The sequence below is a fragment of the Pteropus vampyrus genome, unplaced genomic scaffold, assembly GCF_000151845.1.
Source record: "Pteropus vampyrus isolate Shadow unplaced genomic scaffold, Pvam_2.0 Scaffold818, whole genome shotgun sequence".
NCBI classification, from domain to species: domain Eukaryota; kingdom Metazoa; phylum Chordata; class Mammalia; order Chiroptera; family Pteropodidae; genus Pteropus; species Pteropus vampyrus.
Window position 1 is genome coordinate 936,779 of NW_011889599.1, and position 19,288 is coordinate 956,066.

The window sequence follows — 19,288 nt, forward strand, 5'->3', positions numbered from 1 at the left end:
ACAGTAATCAAAATGGTATGGTATTGGCAGCAAAACAGACACATGGACCAGTGGAACAGAATTGAGAGTCCAGAAGAAAACTCATACGAATCACAGGCAAATAATTTTCGATAAAAAAGCCTAAAACATATAGTGGAGAAAGGAAATCTAGTCAATAAATGGTACTGGGAAAACTGGAAAGCCACCTGCAAAAGAATGAACCTAGACTGTTGTCTGTCATCACACACCAAAATTAACTCAAAATGGATTAAGGACCTTAATATAAGACCTGAAACAATAAAATGCATAGAAGAAAACATAGGAACTGAACTCAAGGATCTTAGTCTTAAAGAGGATTTTATTAATTTGACATCAAAAGCAAGGGAAGTAAAAGCAAAAATAAATGAATAGGACTACATCAAACTGAAAAGCTTCTGCTCAGCAAAAGAAACTGTCAATAAGGTAAAGAGACAATGATCTGAATGGGAAAATATATTTGCAAGCAATGCCTTCGATAAGGGCCTAATATCCAAAATATACAAAGAACTTATGCAACATAATAACAACAAAAATACAAAGGATGTGATCAAAGAATAGGCAGAGGACCTGAACAGACACTTCTCCCTAGAGGACATACAAATGGCCAACAAATATATGAAAAGATGCTCAACATTGGTAGCTATTAGGAAAATGAAAATCAAAACCACAATGAGATACCACCTGATACCTGTTAGAATAGCTATAATCAACAGGATAAGTAATAACAAATGTTGGAGAGGATGAGGAGAAAAAGGAACCCTCATACATTGCTGGTGGGACTGCAAATTGGTACAGCCACCAAGGAAAACAGTATGAAGATTCCTCACAACACTAAGAATTGATCTACCATATGATCCAGCAATCCCTCTACTGGAACAAGGCGGGGCTGTTCCAGTAGACTTGAAAACCCACATCCGAAAAGATATCTGCACACCGATGTTCATAGAAGCATTATTCACAGTGGCCAGGACATGGAAGCAACCGAAGTGTCCTACAATAGATGACTGGATGAAGAAGCTGTGGTACATATATACAATGGAATATTACTCAGCCATAAGAAGAGATGAAATATTGCCATTTGTGAGAACATGGATGGACCTCGAGATAATCATGCTAAGCGAAATAAGCCAGACAAAAAAAGTTGAAAATGACATGATATCACTTATATGTGAGATGTAAACCTAAAAGCAACAAATGAACTGGACAAACAAATGGAGACTCATGGACATGGAATATAGACTAGTTGTTACCAGAGATTAGAGGATGGAGGAGGGGGAGGTAGTGTAAAGGGGGTCAAATAGGTGGTGACAGAAAGAAATCTAACTATGGGAGGTGAACATACAGTGTAAATATATATATGCCTTACTGTTATAGTGTACAGATGAAATTGAATTTCATTAACCAGTGTCACCATAAAAAAAAATAAAAAAAAAAAAGGAACATGGCCATCTTCATCTTCATGGCCCCTATATAGAATTGACTCAGCAGTCTGAAACCACCCAACCCCACTCCAGTCTTTTTTGTTCCAGTCTTGGCAGTCCCTGGGTGCAATGTATCAGTCCCCTCGGCATCACCCTTGACTTAATCTGAAGAAAGCACAGCTCTCAATAACACGATTGGAGACTTCGTTTTTGAAAAACACTTTCTAAATGTTATCTTTTTTTGTTTTTCATCAGAGGGAATTTTCTAGAATTGAATTATGAAATCCATTGAATAAGATGACTCATAGGAATTAAGTACTCACTTTGGTGAGTACTTTCTATCAAAGTTTTTGAAGAACATTAAATTATCTAAAGATTCGAATCTGACCCCATATTCTCTGGCCTACACATGTTATTTCAGAAATACACTTTGATAGCCTCGCTTTAGACATTAATTGCACAACACTTAACAGATAAAGTTTATGTTTACTCTATTCACTCAGCAGATGACTCACCTGGGGAGAAAAGTTCCATGTTTTGGGCTTTTTAGGTTGCCATGTGGCTCTGACTGTATGAATGTTGCTCAGAACCTGAAATGAGATTTTCCCATTTGAAATCATGTAGATAGCTCTCTGAAACATCACCACATCCATGCTCCGAATGGTTAACAGTGGCTATACTGTGTGAACCAGAGGGAGAGGGAGTCTTTCACTTCTTACTTTGTGTAATTCTATAATTTCTTTTTCTTTTAACACCAAGTACATACATAACTTTTAAAATACATACAAAAGAGTGTTACAGTAGTTACTTATAAAACAATGAAAGAACTAATAAAATGAATTCAGACTCAGATCTTTGTGCTGATAATAAACTCTATTAAGTGAAATGCTTAATAGCTGGGATAGGTATACCAGAAACATAAGTGAAATTTCAGGTACAAATGACCTTTTAAGAAATGTAACCCCCAAGAAAGACAATGCTAACAGCTCAGAAAAATGATTCAGCTTTCTTCAAAATCTCTAGGCCCACAAGTTATATTTTTCCTGCAATTTAATTTCTTAGGAAATGCTATGGCAAGAAGATAGTCCTATAATATACATAAGACAATGAAACACAAAAGGAGCAAAAATTATAAAGAAGAGTTCAAATTCTGTAAAGTCATGGCTAAAATTGACATCTTCCAAATGAACAGATAATATATTTTTTATTTTTGATAAAAATATTTCAGTAGAGCACTTCTAAAACTAACCTTTAAGAGTAATTAGAAATTATCCCAAACATGTCATATTAGGTCAAATTCATTTCACTGCTAAGTCCCTACTGGTAGGCAGCTAGGAGTAACTTATGGGTGGCTAAGTGGTTTTCCACATAGAGTAAGTTCCCATTACCATCAATAGCTAATATATACGAATTTACTTTAAACTCTTCCTAAAATAATATATATTCTCAACCCAGACTTCTAAAGAGCAAACTCCTCCTGATTATTACATGCTGTTATGTGAGACTGCATTTTATTTATTCTGAGCTCCCAGATGAGAGGAGAGTTTGCAGCTGAAAAATATTAGAGACAACAATGGCAAAAAAAGAAAAAAAAAATCAACCTACAGATTCGAGAAGCTGAACAAACTCCAAACTGGATAAACTCAAGAAATCCATGCCAAGATACAGCATAAACGTCTAAAAACTAAACAGAAATATCTGGAAAGCAATGAGAGAGGAACAACAGCTTGATTAACTGACAGGGAAACAATTCTCATGGGAAACCACAGAGGCCAGAAGAAAGTGGCATGTTATTTGTCAAGTGTCAAAGAAAAGAATCACCAACTCAAAATTCTATATCTAGTAAAAATATCCTTCGGGAATGAGTGGGGAAAAGAGATATCCTCGGATAAAGAAAAACTAAGAGAGTCTGCAGCCAGCAGGCCTAACTTGAAAAGGTTGGCTAAAGGACGTTTTCCAAACAGGAAGGACTCAATAAAAGAGGGAATCTCTGAGAATCAGGAAGGAAAGAAGAACAATACGAAGAATAAAATAAAGGGTAAGTACAACACATTTTCTCTTGAGTTTTCTAAATTGTGCTCGATAGTTGAAGCAAAAATTATAATATTGTGTGATGCGATTCTCAATGTATGTGAGGGAAATATTTAAGATGATTATATTATAAAGGAGAGAGAGTAAAGAGAAGTAAAGAGAGGTACGATTTCTATACTTGATTCAAACTGGAATGGTGTCACTAGTATACTGTGGTAAGTTGTGTATGTACAAATAACACCTGGAGTTACCACTAAAAAAGCTAAAAAGAGAGATCCACTAAACAACACTACAGATAATTCAGAATGGAGTTCTAAGAAATGTTCAAGTAATATATACCAAGGCAGGGAAAAGAAAACATAAGAATAAAAAGGAGAGAAAATCAATAATAAATTCCACCCAAAAAGACAGCACACTAATGATTTCAGACTCCTCTCCAGTATCTGCCTGCTTTGAATGCTTTTCATTGCCTTCAGGGAGCTGCTTTTGGTATATTGCCCAGAATTCAGTTATCACCTCTGGCAAGTTGTTCTGAGAAGAGCTTACCTGGCCATTATTGGAAGCAGTGTCTTGTTAATTTCATAAAAATGCTTTTTAGTTGTAAGTAGGCTTAGATTTATTAAAGAAGCACTCAAGTCAATAGCATGAGTATTTGTTCCATAACTTATTAATTTGGAAAGTTGACAAATTAATTTCATAATTTCTATTCTTTTTCTGTAAAATAACTTCTATTATTTTGATGTTATTTAAAATAAAATTCCAATCTTTGTCTTATGTTCTCATATATGAGAATAGAGAGAGGTAAAGCAGAAAATATCAAACCAGATCTCAGGAAAAGGCAATTCATCTTTTCTTGGTCACTGATGACACCTATTGTCTCATTTGTGGCAGTGGTTTTGTGCAGAATTTGGAAGTAAGGATCAATATAACACAAGTTCATTTATTTACCCCCACTTCAGATGAATGAAAGGAAGGTACTTTCCTCATGCCATGAGTTAAAAGTATACTCCATGTGAACAAAGCTAAACCCACAAACTCCTCCAGATCTGATCTGCTTTCGGTGTTCCCAATGTCAATAAATATCACCACCACTGACACCCCATTCTCCCTCACCTGCCATATCCATCCATCACCAAATCGTGTTGGTTTTCACTTCTCATCTCTACCTCCACTTCCCTGATCTAAGTCATTATCGTCTATGGCACATTTACTATTTTCCATGTATTGTTCTAAGTGCTTTATTTATGTTAACTCATTTATTCCTCACACTGACCCTAAGAGATGTATGTATACCAGACGAGGAAAGTGAGAGCAAGGTCAAGTACTCTGGTCAGCATACCACACTTAGAAGACTGTAGAGGCAAGTCTAATCCTAGGCAGGCTGGCTCCAGCTTTTATTTTCTTGAAGGTGACACTTGCTGCCCTTTGACCACCACACTGTACAATAACCCCCAAATGGTCTACTCATGCCCCTTCTGTCCCCTCTAATTCATTTCCAGAGAGGAGCCAGAGATCTTTCCAAAACGTAAATCTAAATCATGCCACTTCCCCAATTCTCCCTGTTTTTAGGATAAAGACAAAACTTACTTATACCATGGCTTACAATGTCCTATACTATACTCCTTCCTGATGTCTCCCATTTCATCCCAGTCCACACTTCCCCTTGCTCTCTCCCCTTAGCCATACTAGCCTCCCTTTTCCCAAGTCTTTTCCTACCAAGACCTTCATCTGTGCTGCTTCTTTAATCAGGTACACCTGTCCCTTTCTCTTTGCCTTGTAAAGCCCTATTCACCACTCAGGAGAGAGTCAGACCATCCATTTGAGAATTTTCTAAGGTAAGCACCTAGTGCTATCAATATCCCTGAGCAATGCTTTAGCCAACATCCCACAGATTATATGTTACATTTTCCTTTTTTGTTCAAAAAATTTTGTTCAAAATATTTTCTAATTTCCATTTAACCTATTGATTATTTAGAATCTGTTGTTTCATTTCCAATTATTTAATGATTTTTCCAGGTATCTTTGTTACTGATTTCTAATTCAATTCCATGTGGTCATCAAAGACCATACAGTGTATGATTTCAATCCTTTCAATTTGTTCGGGTTCATCTATCTTGCTGAATGTTCCCTATGCACTTAAGAGAATGTGTATTTTACTATTTGGGGGTGAAGTGTTATACAAATGTTAATTAGATACAGCTTGATGGTATTATTCTATTCTTTTATATCCTTATTAATTTTCTGTCTGCCTGTTCTACAGATTGTGAAGGGAGAAGTGTTGAAGTTTCTAATTATAACTGTGGCTTTGCCCATTTCTCCTTCTGGTTCTATCAATATTTACTTTATGTATTTGGAAACTCTGATGTTAGGTGTATACACATTTAGGATTACTACATCTTCTTGGTGAATCATCCCTTTTATCACGTAGTGTACCTCTTTATTCCTGGTAATTGTCCTTTATCTAAAGTTTACTTTGTCTGATATTAATATCTTTTGAGTGCTATGTCTTTTTCTTCTACCTTTAGCCTGCTTGTATTATTATATTTAAGGTAGGTTTCTTGTACATAGCCTATGGCTGGATCTCTCTCATTATGGTTTTGTGTTTTCCTGATGACTTATTATATGTTGAGTATCTCTTTATATGTCTCTTGGTTTTTCACATATATTTTCAAGTGCTTGTTCAAGTCTTTCACCCATTTAAACAATTGAATTATCTTATCCTTTGACTTTTTCCTGATCTTAGGGGAAAAGTGTTCAGTATTTCACCATTAAGTATGATGAAGCTAGCTTTAGTCTTCTCTTGTTGCCCTTTTCCAATCTGGAAAATTGGTAAAGAGGAAATCCCCTTCTTAGTTTGTTGAAAAATTTTTGAAAATTATGAATGGGTCTTGAAATTTGTCAAATACTTTTTTTCTTAAGGCGAGGCAACCCTTGGTTGACCTCACAGATTGCAAGGACCTCGTCAGTTTACAATCCTTATTTTTTATTTTATTTACGTCTACAGCACCTGGTCTTCTTAGGTGGTCTCCCATCCAAGTACTAACCAGGTGTAACCCTGCTTAGCTTCCGAGATCAGACGGGATCTGGCTTGTTCATCAAATACTTTTTCTAAATCCATTGAGATGAGTATATATTTTTCTTCTTTAGTTCTGTTACTATGGCTTATTACAATGGTCTATATTCAAATGTTAAATGTTGGTTACACAGCTGTGTGCATTTGAATCCCTAGAATTCAAAGTCAATATTTCCCAATTAGTCATGATATTTAATTTGCTAATATTTTGTTTAGGATTTTAGTTTGGATATTCATGAGGGATACTGGTCTTGTTATTTTTCTTTCCTGTAATGTTCGGTCATATTTTGGAATCATATATTTCCTGGCCTTATAAAATGAGTTGGGAAGCATTTCCTCTTTATTTATTCTTTGGAAGAATTTGTGTAATACTGGTATTATTTCTTCCTTAAATGTTTGGAGGAATTCACTACTGAAGCCATGTAGGCCAAAAGTTCTCTTTGTTGGAAGATTTTAAATTACAGTTTCAATTTCTTTAACAAAGGTTATTTAAAATTTCTATTTTTTCTTGTATCAGTTTCAGTAATTACGGTTTTCAAGAGATTTATCTATTTATCTACATTGTTAAATTTATTGGCATAAAGATGTTCATAATATCCCTTATGGTCCTTTTAATGTCTGTGGAATCTGTGATGAAGTCTCCATTTTCATGTCAGATATTGATCATTTGTTTTCTTTCTCTATCACTTTTTAAAATTTATTGATGAGTCTTACTATGCATCTCTCGATTTTACTAATTTTTTCAAAGAATAAACTTTTGCCTTTTTTGATTTTCTATTTTGTTCATTAAGTTCTAATCTTATATTATTATTTCCTCCATTCTTTTTTCTTCCTGTTCTAGCTTCTTGAGTTGAGAGCTTTGATCACTGATTTAAAATTTTTCTTCTTGTCTAGCACATGTAATTAAAGATATTAACTTCCATCTATGCACTATTTAAACTGTAGCACATGAGCATATCGATTTTTTTAGAGTCATTCAAATTCTCTCCTTGGTACTGGGTAAAAATATTCTCTTAGGAATCAGGGAGGAGTTAAATGGAAAAGGATACAAGGAAACATTGCAAGGTGAGGGTAATACTCCACATCCTGTATATTTGTCAAAAATGCAACACACTGTGCACTTAAAAAGTGGTCTGTATAGAATACTAGAAGACAGGCATCAGTACCTTTTTGTAGGTGAAAAATATAAGGATCAGAGGAGTTAACTGCAATATATATACCAACATGACATACCTAGCAACTGAAAGAGCCAGGAATTAAGTCTATGTCATCAAAACCCATGTGGTTTGTATTCTACCATTATTTTATAGACATACACATACATATACACATAACATATACATACACACAAATATATGAGTATAGCATATACATACATACATGTACATGCACACATACACATATAAACACACACATATACATACATATATACATACACATAATCACATACATATTCAGACATATACAAACACATATATTTATATATAAACATAGTTATACATATACATACACATACACACATGTAAACATATAACAAGAGAGAATGAAAGACAGAGACAGATCCTATGCAGTACACATATATGTGCACATATACATTTACATACACATTAACATATACATAATCATATACATACACATATCCATACATATAAACATATACAAACACAAATATATACATCTACACATATACCTATACACACATACACTTATACATACATACACATATACATGCATATGCACATATACATAAACATATACACGCATACATACATACACACGTATGCATACACTTGCACATAAATATACACATACACACACACGTAAACATGTGACAAAAAAGAGAGACTGAGAGAAAGACACAGAGACAGATGGACCCCATGCATTAACAAAACATTTTTCATTCTGAAATGAACCAGTGTGATCTTCAGTAGCTCACCTTATTACCATCAAACAGGCAGAGGCGCACGTGTCTGCTGAGAACCTGGATGCTCACTCCCGGAAGAGGAATCATTTTACAGCTCCACAGGGTCAGAATCAATGAAACACGACTTGGTCTCGACCTAATCTGAGAGAGAAATTAGTCATTAAAAAAGTTTACTTTTATGACTTATAAGACAAAATCATTTTCAAAACATCTTTTATAAATACTTAAGAATATGTATATAGAATAAAAAAGAATAAAAGGAAAAAGTTTACTTGCAAATATATATCCACAAGAAAAATGTCAACAGTATGTTCAATTTAAATCAAAACTTTAGGTAAATTTTTCATACATATGTAAAATACTTGCTTGGGGGTGGTAAATGCATAAAATTTGTGATGAACAGTCAGTAGAATCAGATAAAATGTGTAACTTGACCATTGAATCACTCTACTCGAGGTTCATTCACAGTCATTCTTCTATAATGTGGGTGAGTGTAGACAGTCAAACTAGTATTCATAGTACCCAGCTGGCTCCTCATTGGTTTAATTCCATCTACATTGTTACTTGGCTTCTTATGCAGACTTTTTTTTTTTACAGCCGAAAAAAAAAAGTTTTATTAGAAGGGAAAGTACACTTCCAAACATGGAAGTGGGCCTAAGCAAGAGAAATGTGGCTCAAAGGCCTTATGCAGATGTTTTGACAAAGAAAATGACCTGCATTGGAAGCAATTATTCAGTTCTACTTCACAGGTATAGTTCATGATGCAAATAAATAAATTGGCATTCTGGTTTCTTATTTAAGCATATCTTTAATTCTTAACATTCTTCTTTATTGGTCATGGGCCTTTCCATTTAAATAATTATATCACTGAAAAAAATAACATAACATGTAAAAGCTTGTCACTTTTGCAATTTAAGAAACGGGAGCTGAATATTTAGTTATTTGGGTAGAAGTCTACACAATAAAATGCCATTTATTCTAGTACTTGTACACTTAACGGACCAAATACAACATCTTTGTTGACTTGTAATAAAAGATACTTAATACTAAGAAAATTCCAGGCAATGCTCAGGTTGACAGGGAAAAGGGTACTAAAATTCTGTGCCACCCCACCCTACAAAATGTGGCCACACTGGGTCCTTTTATTCTTCCCCTGAGGTTCTGGAAGGGAGAAAAAGTAGAAGGTAAACAAGAAGAAGAGTGATGTGCTCTAATGTGGTTTATACCTGCTAAAAAGTCAGAGTGTACAATTAAATATCAAGAGTATTTCCTTCTTCAAATACTGAGGATACAAGAATCTTTTACTCTAAGCTATACCCAAAGAAGTATAATCATAAAGTATTACCAATGTCCTCAATCCTACTTAATCAAAATAATATTACTACTACTACTACTACTACTACTACTACTACTACTACTACTACTACTACTACTACTACTGATAATGATACTAGCTAACATTTCCTGAGTTATCATGAGCCAGGCACTGTCGTCAGCCTCTTCATACATACAATGTAATTATTACAATAATTCTATGTTGGAAGTATTATTATTATTATTCACTTTTCACAGATGAAGAAATTGAGGCAAAAAGTGATTAAGATAGATGCATAGTACTATCCTCTTTGTAACGATGTGAGAAAAGAGCAATAAAGAAGAGAAACAAGATGAAGTCACAGTAACAAACCCAAGTTTTACGTTAGCTGAAACTCACTGAGTGGTTCAAAATTACAATACAGAAACCATTTTTTTTTCTGTTTTCTATAATGTATTAATCAATTTACATGTTACTAATATACTTGCAATAACAACACAATCTAGAAAAGCCATAATCCTACTGGTGGTGACTATACTTACAGTGCCTGTCTTAGCATCCCATATGAGATCTCTGAAGGCCAGCTGTGAAGGAGCGAGCTCTGGCTGTAAGAAGTAACTTGCTCGAAACTGATTCCCTGCAAAAATAATTTTTCCTTTATTTTCTTACAAAGAAAGGAATAAAATTCAAAGTCAAAAATCTACGTTTTACTACCAACTTAGGAAACAGACACCCAAAAGGCCAAGCTGCTTGCTGGAAATGGGCTTCCTAAGACAGAAGTACCAACGGAGATTTACACATAAAAACAACGGATGAAATGTAAAAATAGAAGCACCTAAGAGCTGATCTCAGAGCAGCTTTAAGGAAGATCTGAAAGACTGTTAGGCCAATAACATGTCCCATGATAAAGATGATCCATTCAAATATTTTTTGAAATATGCGGAAAATCTGTAAACACTTTTTGGAGATTTAAACTATGTATATAAAATAGTTAATTTCACATCTTAAAACCATTTCGATACTGTTCTCCCATATTGTAGTCATGAAGAATACTTACCTACAAAATCATATATTCATTCAAGAAATCAGCTTTTGAGTTCCTACTCTGTGCCAGGTACTATGCTAGGATCTGGAAATACCAATGTGAACAGGGAAATATGTTCCTGTCCTTATTTGTTTACAGTTGAGTAGGGAAACAATTAAAAAATTAAGTAGACAAGAGAATAAATAAGATAATTATAAGCTGACTCAGATCCATAAAAGGTGCTCAGGTGGACAGGAGTCAGGGGACCTACATTACTCAAGGAAGTCTTCTTTGGGAAGGTGGAATATACTCTGAGACCCAAAAGAAGAGAAGGAGTTGGGCATTCATGAGAAGTTGGGGTGCTGAGAGCAGAGGAACCTCAAAGCAGCCCTTCCATGGATAACTCCACAACTCAATGTATCTGGACATCCTCCCTTAACATCATTCTTCTTTAAAATGAGCTTATGGACAAATATTGTCAAGTACAGGAAAATGCAAGAACAAGTAAGAAAACAGAAAAGGTTAATGGAGATAACTTTAGAAAAGTCTTGCTGTGAAGAAAAGTGAAAAAAGGGAGCCTTCACCTAGAAAGGGACAGGGCTAGAGAGGCTGGTTCTTTGAGGTGGGAGGTATTGGGCATGCTAGTACTACTGATGAGGAAAGAAGCTGGTGAGAGAAGGGAAGTGGGCTGAAGATACAGGGAAGGGCTGACCTTTAAGACAGTCATGTTTCTGGAATAAAGGAAAGGAGCTGGAGCCAAGAGCAAAAGTAGACAGGCTGGCCTCTGACAGTACCATGGGTCCTTCTCCATTGTCACAGGAAAGATAAGGAAAAGATGAGCACCAATGAGATGTGAGGTTCAACATCTTTTTAAACAATCTGTTTTGGCTAAAACAGGAAAATTAGACATAAAGCTTGACTAATTAACTAAAAGTCTGTGGTGGCTGATAGACACCTGTTACCTTCCTCCAGAAGCTGGAAGAGCATGGAAGGCCTGAATCCTGCAGGAATAGCTCCCATCGTGGTTAACACATCAACAGTGCTTATCTGCTGAAGACGGTAAAAACAAATTGATTTGCTTGTTTTTATTCATGTTTCTTCACATTTATAGTATTCTCTTTATCAGACGAACACAGAAATTCCTGAGAGGAGGCCATCACTGAATCTTGGCCTCTCTCAAGGACCTAACCCCCATGCTGCACCCAATGAGCAGAGCTCTGTGCTCCTGCACAACCCTCATCAAAATGTCCCTCCAATGTATGCCGTGTAGCAGATGAGCTAATGTCATACACTGATACACACAAAAGAACTAATGATTTTTTTGTATATATGTACACACACACACACACACACACATGAGCATGTCCATGTAAGTGAGAAGCAGGGTAAAAGGTCAGAAAGAATATTTACTAAACTGTTAAAGGTGGTTACTTATGGAAGGGAATGAATTTTCATTTTGTTATATAATTTTTAAATGACAAAATTATGGATAATTTCTTACTTTTTTGAGCTTTTTGGAATTTTTCATGTTAATTGAAATTTAACAGTAATCTTTACTCAAATGATAGAAAATTCAGGCAGAATCAATGAGAGATATTTACAAGCCCTCAAATCCACTCTTCTTATAGAAAAGACATAATAGAAAATGTTACTTGGAGCACAGGCTTACTAAACCAGAAATGTATGCTCTGTACATTCCATGCCCTGGAATCTGTTTAAGATTCAATGCTATCTTCCAAAGTCTCCACCCTGTTTGAATACTGTTAGGTAACAAAGGGAGACATCATTGACAAGACAGGAAATACTAACCTCTGAGAGAGCTTTTCGGACAGCATTCCAATGATAATCTGTTCTGGGTGGCAAAAGAAAAACAACAACCCAAGGTTGAGTGCAAGACAGGTTCCACCTATTCACTCAGTTAGAGAAATTCATCAATCAAAGAACAAAGTACATAATTGTCAGTAAGTTCTGAAAACCTAACAGTCTCTAGATGAAATCAAGACAGAATAACATAATGTACTAACAATATTCACAAAATTAAGTAAATAGTAATATGACAAGCACTGTTCTTAAACTGCAAGTTGTTTCCATTGCAAGAAATTGTTGAATTATTTATCATAGTAAAAATAAACAAAAATTTCTTAACCCTCTTATTTACATTATTTTTATATCCTCTCATGCCTTTTTACCTTTGTTTAACTTCCACTCCCTCTGCTGTCTCAGCCCCCACCTCCAAATCTTCTTCACTGACTTCTTCACTTGACTCTTGGCCTTCTTCTTTATGATACGACTGAAATCGATTGAAATATGAAGTGCTTTTTTACCCAATGCAAAAATCAACCAATAAAAAGACTTTTAGAAAGACTCAGTGTAGATGGGAATTTATGTGATAGGACATATCAAAAATCAGTGGGCAAAGTATTTCAACATGTGGTTGATGACTCCACTGAAAAAATAACAAAGATAGAGGTAGAGAGCAAGTTTCATCAAAATAAATTCCAGGTGGAATTTATTCGAATGAAAAAAAAGAAGTAAGGGTAGAACAAAAGAACTATATAGATATTAGAAGAAAATGATCTAGAGATGGGAAAGCCCTTTCCACTTAAGATACCAAAAACAAATATGAATGGAAACATTGACAGAATTAACGACATAAAAATAAACATAGTTTAAAGTCAACGAAGAGACTATCTGCCAGAAATTTCCAAGGGTTGATATCTTTGTTATCAAAATATTACAAAAACTCCTATAAATCAATGATTTAAAAAAATCCCTTAGAAAACTAGTCAAAAGAACTGAAAGGCAATTTACGAAGAAGAAATAGAAATGGCAGTAAAGCATATGAAATGATGCTCAACTACATTAGCAGGACAGTAAATGCAAATAAAAACAATAATGCACCCTATATTTGCCTATCACATTGGCAGAAAGAACAATAACAGCCATCGTTGGAAATGTGTGGGGAACACATACTCTCAGCTGCTGGGGGGTGGGAGTACAAATAGGCCTAACTTTCCTGAAAGTCAAAAATGGCAAATTAAATCAAATATAAATGTGTAGGGGAGCTTCCAAACAAGATGACAGAGTAGGTAAATGCTGTGTTTACCTCCTCCTATGACTACTTCAAAATTACAATGGAACTACAGAACAACCATCATTGAGAACTACCTGAAGTCTAGATGAACAGAAGTCCTATAACTAAAGATATACAGAAGAAGCCACATCAAGACTGGTAGGAGGGACAGAGATGTGGAATAAACTGGTCCCACACAGACATGGTTGTTAAAAATCGGGAGAGATATATTAGCTGCAGAGGTCTTCCTGGAGGAGCAAGAGGTCCTAGTCCCACACCAAGCTTCCCTCCCAGGGTTCTAGTGCCTGGAAGAGAAGTCCCCACAACTTCTGGCTGTGAAAAAAAGTGGAGATTATGGCTGAATGAGACAGAGGGCTGCTGGAGTCCCATGCATTCCTCAAAAGGGCTCACTCATGGACTTAATTGCTGAAGAACTGACTGACTCTCTCTGAACTCCAGTGCTAGAATAGCAGATCAAAAGGTACCAGTAATATATGGAAAAGAACTAAAGTGTCTGGCTTCAGAGCAAGGGCTGGAGTGGCAGCTTTTTCTCAGATGTACGTGTTGGCAGAAGCCACTGTTCCTTTGTTGAGCCCTACCCCAACCCAAGCAGGTGCTATATGAGTTTGGTCACCCAGCCCTGGTAATTCCCTGAGATCCCACCCAACCCAACTTGCAGAATCACCCAAGCTACTTCCAAGGGCTTTTCCATACAAATGGCCTGTCTTGGCTCATGCCGTAGACGTTCCTAAAATCTATCAAAGGTTCACAAACCCAGAATAAGCAGCATCTAGCTTCAAATACCCCACACCTCTTGCTAAGCAGCCCCAAGCCTGGCACTAGCAGCAGCTTAGCCTCTTCCAGACACCTCCAAACCCAACACAAGTGGAAACCGTCTGAAGATCACTTTGTAGCTCATACCAAGTGGCCTCTGGCAGGGCACAGGCAGCAGCTGACCTTGGCCTGCAACAGAGACCCTCCCAAGAGGCCCCAGAACCAACAAACCCCGTCACCAGCTTCAGACTACACCAGACCAGTACCTCAACAAATGACAAACACAAAGGATAGATGCAGCAGGCACCAGAGCCCTGCTAAAGCGAATCTTGCTCTACAGGGTCAACCCCTGCACAACAGCTCCCCCACTGTAGTCATGGCCAGTCCTTGCAACCAATCAGCCTGTGCCAGCTGCAGTCAAGGCTCAACTACAATAGGAGGGCACACACGACCCACAAAAGGGACACACCTGGAGCACCCAGCTCAGGTGACCAGGGAGACTGCATCACTGGGCCCACAGGACACCTACTTAATAAGGCCATTCTACTACAACTGGCAGATATAGCAGCTCTACATAATATATAGAAACAAACACAGAGAGGTAGCCAAAACTAAGAGACAAAGAAACATGTCCCAAATGAAGCTCAGAAAAAGCTCCAGAAAAAAATAAAACTAAAGTGAATGGAAACAAGCAAACTACTAGATGCAGAATTCAAAACACTGGTTATAAGGATGCTTGGTGATTACTATGAACTTAAAAATATAGAAAACAAAAATGGAAATAGAAAACATAAAAAAGAACCAGTCAGAAATGAAAAATACAATAACTGAAATAAAAAAAAAACACATGAGAGAGAATCAACAGTAGATTAAATGAAGCAGAAGACTGAATCAGTGATTTGGAAAATAAGGTAGCAGAAAATATATGATCAGAACAGCAAAAAGAAAAAAGAATCCAAAAACATGAGAATAATTTATGGGGCCTCTGGGACAACATCGAGCATATCAACAGTCACATCATAGGGGTACCAGAAAGAAAACAGAAAGTAAGAAATTTAAAATCTATTTAAAGAAATAATAAGGAAAAACTTCCCTAACCTGGTGAAGGAAATAGACATACAAACCCAGGAAGTGCAGAGAGACCCAAACAAGAGGAACCCAAAGAGGCCTACACCAAGACATCATCATTAAAATGCCAAAGATTAAAGACAAAGAGACAATCTTAAAAGCAGCAAGAGATATGGTGGGGAAAAAAAGTGGCGTAAATGATAGAGGCTATGTTCATCCCTCTGGCAACCAAATCAAAGTTGGGAAAGAAACAAGGAGCAAACAGCAAGGAAAATCACCTGGGATCTAGATGAACAAGTCATACAACTAGGAAGAAATCCAAGAAATCACCCTGCAACGGCAGACGGTAGGATGGGGAAAGGACGCGAGGCTGCCTAGTCTCAAGTGGTTGAGTGGGATAGAGGCTCCGGTAGCTGCAGACGCCTCTTAAAGAGGGTATTACCATGAGCAGACTTTCATGGTACTGGACCTACTTGCTCTGAGCACCTGTGCTGGTTCGGCTGTGCAGAAGGCACCAGGGACTTACAGGGGGACAGTGAGTTGTTGGAGTGAAGGCTGAGGCAAGACTTGATGTGTACAGAAGTGCCAGCGGCATCCATTGTTTCTCTGTTGAGCTCTCTCCCATCCCAGTGTGTAGATCCAGTGCTGTCATAGTGGAGATGTCATCAAACTGATTAACAGAAGTCACTCTGCCAAGAGGATTCCCTGAAACTCTGCCTCCCCCAACTTGCGGCCCCACCCAAACCACATCCAGGTGTGTCCTCACTTAGTCAGGTATCCCTTGCCAAGCAGTGACTAGACACACACTGGTGGCAGCTGGCCTCAGTTTCTGGTGGCCTATTGCGGCAACTATAAGCAGAGCATCTGTGGATTGCTTGCTGAATCATAACAGCCTGTGGCCCTGGAAGGACACAGGCTGGGGCTAAACTTGGCCTGCAGCTGAACTCATCTCAGGACTGTGCCACTGGACATGTACTAAACAAAGCTGCACTAATAAGACCGGGAGACTTAAGAGCTTTGCTTAGTAGACAGAAACAGGCACAGAAAGGCAGCCAACATGGGAAGACAAAGAAGCAAAAACTATATGAGAGAACAGAACAAAGATCCAGAAATAATGGAGTCAAGCAATCTAACAGTTGCGGAGTTCAAAACACAGGTTATAGAGATGCTCAATAAACTTAGGGGATGTGTAGATGAAATCAGTGATAACTTTAATAAAGAGATGAAAAAACATAAAAATGGAAATGGACATTATAAAAGGGAATCAGTCAGAAATGAACAACACATTATCTGAGATGAAGAGTACATTAGAGAGAATCAACAGAGTGGATAAAGAAGAGGATCGAATGACCAATATAGAGGATGGGGAAGCCAAGGACACTCAATCAGAATGGCAAGAAATAAGAAGCCAAGACTATAATAATAATTTAAGGAGCTTATGGGACACTATTAAAGGCAAAAATATCCATGTCAAAATCCAGGAACCCAAAGAGACCTACTTCAAAATTAAATAATTAAAATGTCAAAGGTTAAATACAAAAGAGAGAATCTTAAAAGCAGCAAGAGAAAAGCAGTTAGTTACCTACAAGGGTGCACCCATAAGACTGGCAGCTGATTTCTCAAAAGAAACTATGCAGGACAGAAGCACTTGGCACTTAATATTTGACATGATGAAAACCCAGGATCTACAACCAAGAATATTTTATCCAGCAAAGCTATCACTCAGAGATGAAGCACAGATAAAGAGCTTCCCAGAGAAAAATAAGCTAAAGGAATTAATCAACACCAGTATTACAGAAAATGTTGAGGGACTTCTTTAAGAAAAAAAAAATATCAAAAACAGGAATAAAGAATGGTAATAACTACGTTCCTACCAACAAATACTTCAAATGAATTAAGTGCTCCAATCAAAAGATAGAGTGGTGAATGGATAAGAAAACGACCCTTACATATGCTGCCTACCAGAGACTCACTTCAGATTAAAAGAGAAACACAGACTGAAAAGAAGGGAATGGAGAAAGATATTGTCTTGATGAACCTGGAGGGTACTGTGCTGAATGAAATGGGTTGGATAGAGAAAGAAAAATATCACGTGATTTCATGTACATATGGAATCTAAAGAACAAAACCAACAACAACAACAACAACAAAAGCAGAAATAAACTCACAGATACAGAGAATATTTAGAGGGATACTAGATGGGAGGGGGTTTGGAGGACAAAAAGAAAGGTAAAGGGATTAAGAGGTACAAATGGTTAGTTGAAGAATAGATATGGAGATGTAGAGTGTAGCATGGGGATGATAGTTAATAATGTTGTAATAAATATGTAATGGGGAAGACGGGTACTAGATTTAGTGGAGTGATTATGAGTTATGTGGATCTCTGATCACTATACTATACATCTGAAACTGGTATATTATTGTATGCCAACTGTAACTGAAAAAAAAACTCATTGAATTGTACAATGTAAATACAAGCAAATAATTGTCTATTTCAATAAAGACGGAGGAAAAAATAGAAAAAGAATAGCAGCAAGAGGAAAGCAGTCAGTTAACAACAAGGAAAGTAGTCAGTTTATGATAGCTCCCATAAACTATCAGCTGATTTCTCAACAGAAACTTTGCAGGCTGGAAAGGATTGGTTTGAAATATTCAAAGTGATGAAAAGCAAGGACCTGCAACAAAGATCACTCAACCCAGCAAAGCTGTCATTTAGAATCGAAAGACAGATAAAGAGCTTCTGAGACTAGACAAAGGTAAAGAGTATATCAACAGCAAACCAGTATAACAAGAAATGTTCAGGTAGAGTGAGAGACGTCTCGAGATCTCTCCCCTTGAAACACCAATAAGCTGACAACTAAAACTCAACAAAGACACTCAAACGGCACAACAGCACATCTGAGCTTGGGATCTGTGCATAAGAGTTACCATAGGCTAAGGAGAGATCTTAATATAATAAATCTTTCTGGAAAAAAAGCAGAATACACTTTCATTAATGCCTAGGTAGAGAAACATTCCATTAAACACCATGAACAGCCTAGATGAAAAGCAGCTCAGAAAGAAAGAGAAAAATCTCCAGAAAATAAGCTTACAGACATAGAAATATATGACTTAAATGACAGAATTAAGGATGGTACTTCTGAAAAACTCAATGAGATCTAAAACGATTCATATCAACAATTTCAGGAATTGAGAAAACAACTAGATGAGCAGAATGAGTTTTTAGTAAAGAGATTGAAACCCTCAAAAAGAACTGAATAGAACTTCTGGAGATAAAGAGCACACTGCAGGAGATGAAAAATGAAATAGCAAGCTTGGAAAATAGAGTTGACCAAATGGAGGAAAGGATCAATGATATCAAAGATGGAAATCCAGAAATAAGTCAGAAGGAAGAACAAACTGAAGAATGAAAAATAATGAAAGAGAAATACAAGAACTAGCTGATACCATCAGGAGAGGAAACATAAGAATAATGGGCATTCTCGAGGTGAGGAAAAGGAGCAAGGACTAGAAAGCATTTTCAGGCAAACAGTTGACTAGAATTTCCCAAACTAGGAATAAGGTGGA

General features: G+C 36.7%; 1 protein-coding gene across 13 annotated transcripts in view; it reads right to left on the minus strand.

Annotated features, from left to right (window-relative positions):
• The window catches only part of NPHP1 (nephrocystin 1), a 79,180-nt gene that overhangs the window by 32,017 nt on the left and 27,875 nt on the right, over positions 1-19,288 (minus strand). For 12 of the 13 annotated variants that reach the window (XM_023526338.1, XM_011385893.2, XM_023526342.1 and 9 more), the window contains 6 exons: positions 12,996-13,096; positions 12,616-12,658; positions 11,769-11,856; positions 10,325-10,419; positions 8,480-8,608; positions 1,955-2,029 (listed from right to left, as the gene is read on the minus strand). In XM_023526338.1, coding sequence (XP_023382106.1) covers positions 1,955-2,029; positions 8,480-8,608; positions 10,325-10,419; positions 11,769-11,856; positions 12,616-12,658; positions 12,996-13,096 — 531 coding nt within the window. The remainder of the gene's footprint in view (positions 1-1,954; positions 2,030-8,479; positions 8,609-10,324; positions 10,420-11,768; positions 11,857-12,615; positions 12,659-12,995; positions 13,097-19,288) is intronic. The other variant, XM_011385894.2, reaches the window with a different exon arrangement.